At 40.5% G+C, this 13,145-nt stretch overlaps 1 protein-coding gene across 1 annotated transcript; it reads right to left on the reverse strand.

The window, feature by feature from the left end:
* Positions 1–127: 127 nt before the first annotated feature.
* Positions 128–10,974, reverse strand: LOC124042736 (c-Myc-binding protein-like). Its single transcript, XM_046360838.1, has 5 exons — positions 10,790–10,974; positions 10,395–10,467; positions 10,164–10,212; positions 631–751; positions 128–384 (listed from the first exon to the last, which is right to left on the reverse strand). The coding sequence occupies exons 1-5, from the start codon at positions 10,802–10,804 to the stop codon at positions 340–342; spliced, it is 303 nt and encodes a 100-aa protein (XP_046216794.1). The 5' UTR covers positions 10,805–10,974; the 3' UTR covers positions 128–339.
* Between the last annotated feature and the right edge of the window lie 2,171 nt (positions 10,975–13,145).

The raw sequence follows: 13,145 nt of genomic DNA on the forward strand, positions 1-13,145 counted from the left end.
GGGCCTAATGAATTTCAATTGACAGATTTCCTTATATGAAATGTAAGTAAAATCATTACATTTATATTTTTGTTCAGTATAGATACTGTAAAATGTAAATCAACTAAAATAAATTCCATGAGAAATATTTCCTGCAAGAGTATTTATTGACTGAAATTGGAGATAATGGTAACAAAGGAGGTGCCTGTACAAAGAAGCCACATTTACTACTTAAACAAAATTACATTGCCTTAATAATGAAGTGTTATATATATATATATCACACACACTATAAAGAAATGATGGCTTTACATTAAGCGCCCCTTCCAAACAGTGAAAATAATCATTCAACCAACTACATTACTCCGCTGCTCCATCCTCAGGTGTTGGTTCATACTGCAGAAGCTATAAAACAAGGTAGAGCAAATTCAGCTATTTGCAAGGTACCAATATTTTACATTTTCGGGCATTTGGGATGGCTTCCCAGACAAAGATTAAGCGTAGGACTGGACTTAAAGGCAGGGACAAAAACATTTAAAAATAAAACTCGATTGAAAATGCTTTCTAGTCCAAGCCTAGGCTAAATCAGTGTCCTGAAACCACCCTTTGCAATTCAGGAAAAATATTTAATTATCCAGCAATGCTGCTTACCCTGTTTCTGAGTTCTTTGTTTTCCTCCATGAGCAGATCACACTTCTGATGTAGCTCAGACACCCCCAAACGGATGGTCTCGGCATCTGCTGTCTCCACACCAAGGTGATGCTTTAGAAAGCTGTGTTTAGGTGAAGGCTATTCTAACTCCCTTGTTGTTAGATACAGTGAATAAGTTATTGAGATGAGATAGAGCTGATGGTGCATAGAATGGAGCATAGAATGGAATGTGACAGAGTTCTCTTCCAGAGGCAATGTGTGGTCTAGGGGTAGCAGCTCTACCACTAGACCAGCCACTGGCACATTCTAAACTCTTATTTTTTTATTTAACCTTTTTTTAACCAGGTAGGTCAGTTGAGAACAAGTTCTCATTTACAACTGTGACCTGGCCAAGATAAAGCAACAAAAACAAAAGAGTTAAAAGTACAGTCAATAACACAATAGAAAAATATATGTACAGTGTGTGCAAATGTAGAAGAGTGGGGAGGTAGGCAATAAATAGGCCATAGAGGCGACAATTACAATTTAGCATTAACACTGGAGTGATAGCTGTGCAGATGATGTGCAAGTAGAGATACTTGGGTGCAAAAGAGCAAGAGGGTAAGTAATAACATGGGGATGAGGTAGTTGGGTGTGCTATTTAGAGATTGGCTGTGTACAGGTACAGTGATCTGCATATATTATTATTATTATATTATATTATTATCTGTATGCTGCTCTGACAGCTGATGCTTAAAGTTAGACTCCAGCTTCAGTGACTTTTGCAATTCATTCCAGTCATTGACAGCAGAGAACTGGAAGGAAAGGTGGGGGGTGACCAGTGAAATATAACCGCTGGAGCACGTGCTATGGGTGGGTGTTATGGTGACCAGTGAGCTGAGATAAGGCAGAGCTTTACCCCCCTAGTTGCTGTGTGTGTGTGTGTGTGTGTGTGTGTGTGTGTGTGTGTGTGTGTGTGTGTGTGTGTGTGTGTGTGTGTGTGTGTATAACAACTTTTTTTCACATACATTTTTTTATTTTCCATCAACTCATCTTCAAAACTCTCCTGCAACCCGCCTCACCAATTTATATTTATAAATAAGTATTATTTACCTCAAATCTGCAATCCTCCAAGAAGCTAGCCAGAAGCTAGCCAGGAGCTAGCCAGGAGCTAGCTAGAAGCTAGCTCAGAAGCTAGTTAGCTTCTTTACTGGCAAATCGTTAGTATTCAGCTAACCACGGTTTGTGGTCATCAGCTATCCTTTAGCTTGAAAATCTATCGCCAGTTTTGTACGGCGCAGCGCGGCTCGGAACGGAACATACCGGACCAATTTCTCTCCCCATGTCCTTGGATTTCAACTGCTCTCTGGACATTCATTCCCGGATCTCACAGCTAGCCAGCTGCTATCCGTGTGTCTATCTGCTCTCGTCGATTCCGGAGCAAACATCAATTACTCCGGAGCTAGCCAGCTCCGTAAATCACTCCTGGGCTGCAGTCACCTATCCGGACCCGTTTTACTGCCTACACGGAGCCCCACCGGGCCTTCACAACTGGACTGCCGACGTTGTCTACCCGAAGGAGATCCGGCTGGCTCCTCCGTCTCAACGTTACCTGAACGCCCATCTGCGGCCTGCTAACCGTTAGCTGTCTTACCAGCTGCTCTCAGAATAGACAATCGGACAATTTATTTATTTTTATTATTATTATTATGTTTATTCTTGGGCCTCTATAACTATATCTATTGTTTTTATTTTATTTTTGTTGTGTGATTTGGACTAATTCCCTCTACCACACGGAACCCCACTAATCTACTGACGGAACGCAAGAGGTGGCTAACAGACCCCCTTCCTATGCTAGCTTGCTACGGATGTCCTGGCTAGCTGTCTAAATCGCCTTGACCCCGAAACCAACCACTCCACTCTCTGGACTCTTGATCACTCGACTAAGGATGCCTCTCCTTAATGTCAATATGTCTTGTCCATTGCTATTCTGGTTAGTGTTTATTGGCTTATTTCACTGTAGAGCCTCTAGTCCTGCTCACTATACATTATCCAATTTATTAGTTCCACCACCCACACATGCAATGACATCTCCTGGTTTCAATGATGTTTCTAGAGACAATATCTCTCTCTTCATCACTCAATACCTAAGTTTACCTCCACTGTATTCACATCCTACCATACCTTTGTCTGTACATTATACCTTGATGCTATTTTATCGCCTCCCGAAACCTCCTTTTACTCTCTGTTCCAGACGTTATAGACTACCAATACTTATTGCTTTTAGCCGTACCCTTATTCTTCTCCTCCTATGTTCCTCTGGCGATGTAGAGGTGAATCCAGGCCCTGCAATGCCTAGCTCCACTCCTATTCCCCAGGCACTCTTTTGATGACTTCTGTAACCGTAATAGCCTTGGTTTCATGCATGTTAACATTAGAAGCCTCCTCCCTAAGTTTGTTCTATTCACTGCTTTAGCACACTCTGCCAACCCGGATGTTCTAGCTGTGTCTGAATCCTGGCTTAGGAAGACCACTAAAACGACCACTCAAACGACCTCCACTCATCACTGTAAAACGCTCCCTGAAACACTTCAGCGAGCAGGCCTTTCTAATGGACCTGGCCGGGGTATCCTGGAAGGATATTGATCTCATCCCGTCAGTAGAGGATGCCTGGATATTTTTTTTAAATGCCTTCCTAACCATCTTAAATAAACATGCCCCATTCAAGAAATTTAGAACCAGGAACAGATATAGCCCTTGGTTCTCCCCAGATCTGACTGCCCTTAACCAACACAAAAACATCCTATGGCTTTCTGCATTAGCATCGAACAGCCCCCGTGATATGCAGCTGTTCAGGGAAGCTAGAAACCGTTATACACAGGCAGTTAGAAAAGCCAAGGCTAGCTTTTTCAAGCAGAAATTTGCTTCCTGCAACACTAACTCAAAAAAGTTCTGGGACACTGTAAAGTCCATGGAGAATAAGAACACCTCCTCCCAGCTGCCCACTGCACTGAAGATAGGAAACACTGTCACCACTGATAAATCCACCATAATTGAGAATTTCAATAAGCATTTTTCTACGGCTGGCAATGCTTTCCACCTGGCTACTCCTACCCCGGTCAACAGCACTGCACCCCCAACAGCAACTCGCCCAAGCCTTCCCCATTTTTCCTTCTCCCAAATCCGTTCTGCTGATGTTCTGAAAGAGCTGAAAAATCTGGACCCCTACAAATCAGCCGGGCTAGACTATCTGGACCCTTTCTTTCTAAAATGATCTGCCGAAATTGTTGCCACCCCTATTACTAGCCTGTTCAACCTCTCTTTCGTGTTGTCTGAGATTCCCAAAGATTGGAAAGCAGCTGCGGTCATCCCCCTCTTCAAAGGGGGGGACACTCTTGACCCAAATTGCTACAGACCTATATCTATCCTACCATGCCTTTCTAAGGTCTTCGAAAGCCATGTCATCAAACAGATTACCGACCATTTCGAATCTAACCATACCTTCTCTGCTATGCAATCTGGTTTCAGAGCTGGTCATGGGTGCACCTCAGCCACGCTCAAGGTCCTAAACGATATCTTAACCGCCATCGATAAGAAACATTACTGTGCAGCCGTATTCATTGATCTGGCCAAGGCTTTCGATTCTGTCAACCACCACATCCTCATCGGCAGACTCGACAGCCTTGGTTTCTCAAATGATTGCCTCGCCTGGTTCACCAACTACTTCTCTGATAGAGTTCAGTGTGTCAAATCGGAGGGTCTGCTGTCCGGACCTCTGGCAGTCTCTATGGGGGTGCCACAGGGTTCAATTCTTGGACCGACTCTCTTCTCTGTATACATCAATGAGGTCGCTCTTGCTGCTGGTGAGTCCCTGATCCACCTCTACGCAGACGACACCATTCTGTATACTTCCGGCCCTTCTTTGGACACTGTGTTAACAACCCTCCAGGCAAGCTTCAATGCCATACAACTCTCCTTCCGTGGCCTCCAATTGCTCTTAAATACAAGTAAAACTAAATCCATGCTCTTCAACCGATCGCTACCTGCACCTACCCGCCTGTCCAACATCACTACTCTGGACGGCTCGGACTTAGAATACGTGGACAACTACAAATACTTAGGTGTCTGGTTAGACTGTAAACTCTCCTTCCAGACCCATATCAAACATCTCCAATCCAAAGTTAAATCTAGAATTGGCTTCCTATTTCGCAACAAAGCATCCTTCACTCATGCTGCCAAACATACCCTTGTAAAACTGACCATCCTACCAATCCTCAACTTTGGCGATGTCATTTACAAAATAGCCTCCAATACCATACTCAACAAATTGGATGCAGTCTATCACAGTGCAATCCGTTTTGTCACCAAAGCCCCATATACTACCCACCATTGCGACCTGTACGCTCTCGTTGGCTGGCCCTCGCTTCATACTCGTCGCCAAACCCACTGGCTCCATGTCATCTACAAGACCCTGCTAGGTAAAGTCCCCCCTTATCTCAGCTCGCTGGTCACCATAGCATCTCCCACCTGTAGCACACGCTCCAGCAGGTATATGGTCACCCCCAAAACCCCCAAAACCAATTCTTTCTTTGGCCGCCTCTCCTTCCAGTTCTCTGCTGCCAGTGACTGGAACGAACTGCAAAAATCTCTGAAACACTCATCTCCCTCACTAGCTTTAAGCACAAACTGTCAGAGCAACTCACAGATTACTGCACCTGTACATAGCCCACCTATAATTTAGCCCAAACAACTACCTCTTTTCCAACTATTTAATTAATTAATTTATTTTGCTCCTTTGCACCCCATTATTTTTATTTCTACTTTGCACATTCTTCCATTGCAAAACTACCATTCCAGTGTTTTACTTGCTATATTGTATTTACTTTGCCACCATGGCCTTTTTTGCCTTTACCTCCCTTCTCACCTCATTTGCTCACATTGTATATAGACTTGTTTATACTGTATTATTGACTGTGTTTGTTTTACTCCATGTGTAACTCTGTGTCGTTGTATCTGTCGAACTGCTTTGCTTTATCTTGGCCAGGTCGCAATTGTAAATGAGAACTTGTTCTCAACTTGCCTACCTGGTTAAATAAAGGTGAAATAAAAATAAAATAAAATATGTAGTGAGGGCCAGCCAACGAGAGTATATAGGTCGCAGTGGTAGGTAGTATATGGGGCTTTGGTGACAGAACGGATGGCACGGTGACAGACTGCATCCAATTTGCTGAGTGTTGGAGCCTATTTTGTAAATCACATCGCCGAAGTCAAGGATCAGTAGGATAGTCCGTTTTACGAGGGTGTTTGGCAGCATGAGTGAAGGAGGCTTTGTTGCGAAATAGGAAGCCGATTCTAGATTTCATTTTGGATTGGAGATGTTTAATGTGAGTCTGAAAGGAGAGTTTAGTCTAACCAGACACCCAGGTATTTGTAGTTGTCCACGTATTCAAAGTCAGAATTGTCCAGGGTAGTGATGCTAGTTAGGCGGGAGGGTGCGGGCAGCAATCGGTTGAAGAGCATGCACTTAGTTTTACCAGCATTTAAAAGCAATTCGAGGCCACGGAAGGAGTGTTATGGCGTTGAAGCTCATTTGGAGGTTTGTTAGAACAGTGTCCAAAGAAGGGCCAGATGTATACATAATGGTGTCGTCTGCGTAGAGTTGGAGCAGAGAATCACTCGCTGCAAGAGCAACATAATTGATATATACAGAGAAAAGAGTCGGCCCAAGAATTTAACCCTGTGGCACCCCCATAGAGACTGCCAGAGGTCCGGACAACAGGCCCTCCAATTTGACACAATGAACTCTGTAGTTTGTGAAATTGGCAAGGAAGTGATTTGAGAAGCCAAGGTTATGGAGTCTGCCGATAAGAATGCAGTGATTGACAGAGTCGAAAGTCTTGGCCAGGTTGATGAAGACGGCTGCACCATACTGTATTTTATTGATAGCGGTTATGATATCGTTTAGGACCTTGAGAGTGGCTGAGGTGCACCCATGACTAGCTCGGAAACCAAATTGCATCTTGGAGAAGGTACGGTGGGATTCAAAATGGAAAAGATTTTAGAAGGGCAGGATGGATATAGGTCTAACAGTTTGCGTCTAGTGTGTCTCCCCCTTTGAAGAGGGGGATGACCGGTGGATCATTTTAGAAAGGGCCCAGATTGTCTTGTCCAGCTGATTTGTAGGGATCCAGATTTTTCCACTTTCAGAACATCAGCTGTCTGGATTTTGGTGAAGGAGAAGCAGGGGGGGCTTGGGAAAGCTGCTGCAGGGGGTGCTGAGATGTTGGCCAGGGTAGGGGTAGCCAAGTGGAAAGTATGGCCAACCGTAGAAAAATGCTCATTGAAATGATGGATTATCGGGATTTATCAGTAGTGACTAGAGGTCGACCGAATATGATTTTTCAACGCCGATCGATACCGATTATTGGAGGACCCCCAAAAAAAACCGATACCGATTAATCGGACAATTTTTATTTATTTGTAATAATGACAATTACAACAATACTGAATGAAAACTTATTTTAATTTAATATTATACATCAATAAAATCAATTTAGCCTCATAAATAATGAAACATGTTCAATTTGGTTTAAATAATGCAAAAACAAAGTGTTGAAGAAAGTAAAAGTCCAATATGTGCCATGTAAAAAAGCTAACGTTTAAGTTCCTTGCTCAGAACATGAGATCATATGAAAGCTGGTGGTTCCTTTTAACACGAGTCTTCAATATTCCCAGGTAAGAAGTTTTAGGTTGAAGTTATTATAGGACTATTTCTCTCTATACCATTTGTATTTCATATACCTTTGACTATTGGATGTGCTTATAGGCGCTTTAGTATTGCCAGTGTAACAGTATAGCTTCAGTCCCACTCCTCGCCCCTACCTGGGTTTGAACCAGGAACACAGTCAGCCATCCTGGAAGCATCGTTACTCATGCAGAGTCTCAGAGAGAGTGATGTTTGAAACGCTATTAGCGTGCACCCCGCTAACTAGCTAGCTATTTCACATCGGTTACACCAGCCTAATCTCGGGAGTTGATAGGCTTGAAGTCATAAACAGCACAATGCTTGAAGCAGAGCTGCTGGCAAAACGCACAAAAGTGCTGTTTGAATGAATGCTTACGAGCCTACCGCTGACTGCCACCGCTCAGTCAGACTGCTCTATCAAATCAGACTTAATAACACACAGAAGTACGAGCCTTAGGTCATTAATATGGTCGATTCCGGAGAATATCTCAAACTAGACGTTTAAGTCTAAATATTCCTGTTACATTGCACAACCTTCAATGTTAAGTTATGTAAAATTCTGGTAAATTAGGCGGCCCAAACTGTTGCATATACTCTGATTCTGCGTAAAATGAATGCAAGAGAAGTGACACATTTTCACCTGGATAATAGTCTGCTAACCTGGATTTCTTTTAGCAAAATATGCAGGTTTAAAAATACATACATCTGTGTATTGATTTTAAGAAAGGAATTGAGGTTTATGGTTAGGTACAGTCGTGCAACAATTGTGCTTTTTTCTCAAATGCGCCTTTGTTAAATCATCCCCCATTTGGCGAAGTTGGCTGTCTTTGTTAGGAAGAGAGTCTTCACAGAGTTCACAATGAGCCAGGTTAGCTGGCAATATTAACTAAATATGCAGGTTTAAAAAGATATACTTGTGTATTGATTTTAAGAAAGACATTGATGTTTATGGTTAGGTACACATTGGAGCAAGACAGTCCTTTTTCAGGAATACGCTCCGCATAGATTATATGCAATGCAGGACACGCTAGATAAACTAGTAATATCAACCACCATGTGTAGTTAACTAGTGATTATGATTGATTTGATTTTTATAAGATAAGTTTAATGCTAGCTAGCAACTTACCTTGGCTTCTTACTGCATTCGCATAATAGGCAGTCTCCTCGTGGAGCGCAATGTAATCAGAACGTTGGACTAGTTAACTGTAAGGTTGCAAGATTGAATCCCCGAGCTGACAAGGTAAAAATATGTCATTCTGCCCCTGAACAAGGCAGTTAACCCACCGTTCCTAGGCAGTCATTGAAAATAAGAATGTGTTCTTAACTGACTTGCCTAGTTAAATAAAGGATATATAAAAGGTGTATAATTTTTTTTATTTTATATCGGCGAAATCGGTGTCCAAAAATACCCATTTCCGATTGTTATGAAAACTTCAAAAATCAGCCCTAATTAAATCAGCTATTCCGATTAATCGGTCGACCTTTAGTAGTGACAGTGTTTCCTATCCTCAGTACAGTGGGCAGCTAAGAGAAGGTGCTCTTATTCTCCATGGACTTTATATTGTCCAAAAACGTTTTTTAGTCAGATCTACTGGAAGCAAATTTCTGTTTGAAAAAGCTAGCCTTAGCTTTCTTAACTGTATATTGGTTCCTGACTTCCAAAATGTTGCATATTGTGGGGGGTATTCAATGCTAATGCAGAATGCCACAGGATGTTTTTGTGCTGGTTAAGGGCAGTCAAGTCTGGAGTGAACCAAGGGCTGTATATGTTCTTAGTTCTAATTTTTTTGGAATGTGGCATGCTTATTTAAGATGGTGAGGAGAGCACTTTTGAAGAGAACCCAGGCATCCTCTAATGACGGAATGAGGTCAATATCCTTCCAGGATACCCTGGCCAGGTTGATTAGAAAGGCCTGCTCGCTGAAGTGTTTTAGGGAGCGTTTGACAGTGATGAGGGGTGGTCGTTTGACCGCTGGTCATTACACACACAGGCAATGAAGCAGTGATCGCTGAGATCTTGGTTGAAGACAGCAGAGGTGTATTTAGAGGGCAAGTTGGTCAGGATGATATCTAAAAGGGTGCCCATGGTTACGAATTGAGGGTTGTAGCTGGTAGGTTCCATGATAATGTGTGTGAGATTGAGGGCATCTAGTTTAGATTGTAGGACGGCCGGGGTGTTAAGCATGTCCCAGTGTAGGTCGCCTAACCGTACGAACTCTGAAGATAGATGGGGGCCCGATCAATTCACATATGGTGTCCAGGGCACAGCTGGGGGCTGAAGGGGTCTATAACAAGTGGCAACGGTGAGAGAATTGTTTCTGGAAAGGTGTATTTTTTAAAGTAGAAGCTCAAATTGTTTGGGCACAGACCTGGATAGTATGACAGAACTCTGCAGGCTAACTACACCCCCTTTGGCAATTATATCTTGTCAGAAAACGTTATAGTTAGGGATGGAGATTTTAAAGACATCGCATGCACAACCACAATTGTAGATGCGGATTTTGTGATGTAGACAAACTCTACCCTTGACCGAGTTGCGGGGGGGCTGTAGTCAGACTTTGGTCAAGGTAATTTCCCCACCCAATGACTAGGCCTACATGGGCCATGTTCAGTACGAAAACATTCTTGACCTGTGCAGATAGAAATACCACAAATAGAGCCTTTGTCAGAGATGCATGTTTGTTCTACATACATGCATCTCTCATCACAAATGAAATAAAAATGACAGGAACCATCAATAAGATCAGTTAGTTTAAGAAGCTTCTGTTATATCAATTTGGAGTATTACCAAACCAAGACAAAAGGATACTCCAAAGCATTATTAGGTTTCTCTGTCTCTTCGTATAGGGCCACCAACACTGCAAACAGCAGGACTGTGGTTATGGAACTCAAAGATACTACGTTTACACAGCCTTTGCAAGTGTTTACAGTTAAAAGAAAAAGTAAAACAAAAACAAAGTTTCTCACACAGACAATGGCTATATGCATACATAGTCTATGCATTGTGGCAGTAATGTCCTTGAATTTCTGAAAGACCTACCATTGGTGAGAGTGTCAAGAACACCCGCTTTTTCGAGATACCTTCGAAATTGTTCCCTCTTAGATTCAGAACCCTGAAAGAAACAATAAAGAAAAGACATTTTAAAAGGCTGTAACAAAACAAACGTTGTCCATTTGCAGCAACTAGCTTACTACTTCAGTTACTTGACTGTTTCCGGGCAGTCAGCAAGCAGAATACAAATATGTTTGGTTGACCATGAAGTTTGAAAACTAACTACTAAACAAGCTAGCCAATAAAGCGTGAAAGTTAAAGTAATACATTAATGCAGGTAACGTTAGCTAAAACTACGATAACAAGTGAAAACACAGGATATGAAAGCGATATCTTCAAACCACTCGTATGAAGTTAATTGAAGAAAGGTTTTGTATACTTACTCTGTAATAGGACATTGTGCCTGGCGACCAAATATGTTGCGTTATGAAGATAAGTAAACTACCTACAGCTGGAAATATTTATCAAAAAACTAAGCATGTGTTGTATTCATTACGCAGATTCTTTTGCAAAATGTCTCATCTGTTGCATAACGTTTTGCAACAGAAACGGTTCACTCCAAAGGGAAAACGTTTTACAGCGAAAATTAGAGTTTCTATTGGACAAATTGTGGTAGGACCCTCCCCGTTTTGTTCCGTTTTCTGTTTGCTTCCGTTTAGTTCTTAAACGGTAAACGGTTTCCGTTGCGAGACGTAATGAATATACCCTGCCTGCTCCCTTCCACCGTGGTAAGGTTACGATTGCTAAAACTATGATTAATTTGTTGTATTTTTATTTATTCATACCATTGAATTATTCCACAAGATATAGTCCCGACACAAATCTAGGGTTGCTGCCCAAGCCGGCTGGTCATTTTGTCATTTTTTAAAATAAATTATTATTATTATGAACAAAACAAATACAAAAACAGAAATATACAAACAAGAGTACATAGACAGGGGTGTTACATATCGAGATACATTTTCAATTTGACAAAAAGTGTACATATTGCTTTTTTGTTTTTACACTTACTGATCATTTCTAAATATTTCAATCCTATCTCAAACAATGTGAAGATAGGTTTGTTCTTCGCCCACTTCATTTTATGAATAAAGAATCTTGTATGAAAAATAAACAAATTAACAATGAAGGTTAATTTGGATAAAAATAAAACATAATATTAGAGTCTCACAAATTAATATCAATTGTAGTTTCTTTTAAAATAAAATACTCTAACGCACTCAAAAATATTCTGACATAAGAACAGTCCCAAAAGAGTTTCTGGGTCACAACCACAAAATACACATTTGTTATCAATAGCTGTTTTGAATCTGTGTGTAATAAAGGTCTTTACAGGGTAGATTCTATGAATGAGTTTGTATAATACTTCTTTCACCTTATTAGATGTACAATATTTGCCAGACAACAATGAGACTTTGTTCCAGTTCACTTGTCCTAGAGCTGTATTCCATTATATTTTAGCTGAGGGGATAGTAACATTTTGACATAGTTTTCTTATATACATGAATAGTTTAAAATGTCAATTCATTCTAGCTGTATTGAGGCTATAAAATCCTCAACAGTTGAACTTGGAGTACTGTTATAATCTCCTAAAAGAAGAATGGCACCTTTAGGGACAGCTATAACAACTTTTTGAAAATCCTCAGGAGTGAATGTAACATTATGTGTTCTCATGTGTTCTGGATAATCATACATTTGTCCATCATTATTCAATAAGTGTTTAACCCAGATAATGCTGTTGTAAAACCAGTTCTGGAAAAACCAATACTTGTTTTTGTATTGTATGTCTTTGTTATTCCAGGTTGTATATCTATGTGGGGGAAAATTATGTTTTTACATGAGGTTCCAAGTTAGAAGTGCTTTTTATGAAAGTTAGCAAGGTTAATTGGTATCTTACCCACATCAAAGTTGCATTTGAGTAAGAATGGTAGACCATCAATCTGTTGGAATATTATATTAGGGATTATATTTCAAATGCGATCCTTATTTCTTAAATCGTTTTGTATCCATTTGATCTTAAAGATTATATTAGAGGTTTTAAAATCAACCCTTCCCCACTTTGGGTGCTACATATTACTGCTTCTCTTAAATAATGAGGTTTGTTCCTCCACATGAAGTTAAATAATTTAGAATCAACCGTTTTAGTTACTGACAGAGGAACATCCAAGGCAAGGGAGGTATAAACTCATCTGGACCTTCAGATTTTGACAAAAGTACAGACCAGATAAAGAAAAATCTCATAATAACCAGGAGTTAAATCTCTTTCCAATTTTCTCTACAATAGGAGATCAATTTAAATTGGCCCTTTCTTTCGGATCTTTGCTAACTTTAATATCAAGATATGTGACCACATCTTTTACAGGGATATTACATACTGAGTTTAAGTCACATCTTTTCAACACAAATAATTCACATTCCCCCATACGTAGAATGTATGCACACATGACTGTAAGTCGCTTTGGATAAAAGCTTTGGATAAAAGCGTCTGCTAAATGGCATATATTATATATTATTATTATATATTATATTATTATATATTATTATTATATTATTATTATTATTATTATAAATATTCAGAGATAAACCTGATACATGTGAGAAGACATTAATACACTCAATAGCTTTCCTGGCTTCATTATAATCTTTTTTTTAAATGGTGGTGTCATCAGACAATAATGAACATTTGATCTCTTTATCTTGTATCTGAATACCCCTAAATCTATCTGTATAGATATAAAG

Source organism: Oncorhynchus gorbuscha, linkage group LG09 (assembly GCF_021184085.1).
Source record: "Oncorhynchus gorbuscha isolate QuinsamMale2020 ecotype Even-year linkage group LG09, OgorEven_v1.0, whole genome shotgun sequence".
Lineage (NCBI taxonomy): Eukaryota > Metazoa > Chordata > Actinopteri > Salmoniformes > Salmonidae > Oncorhynchus > Oncorhynchus gorbuscha.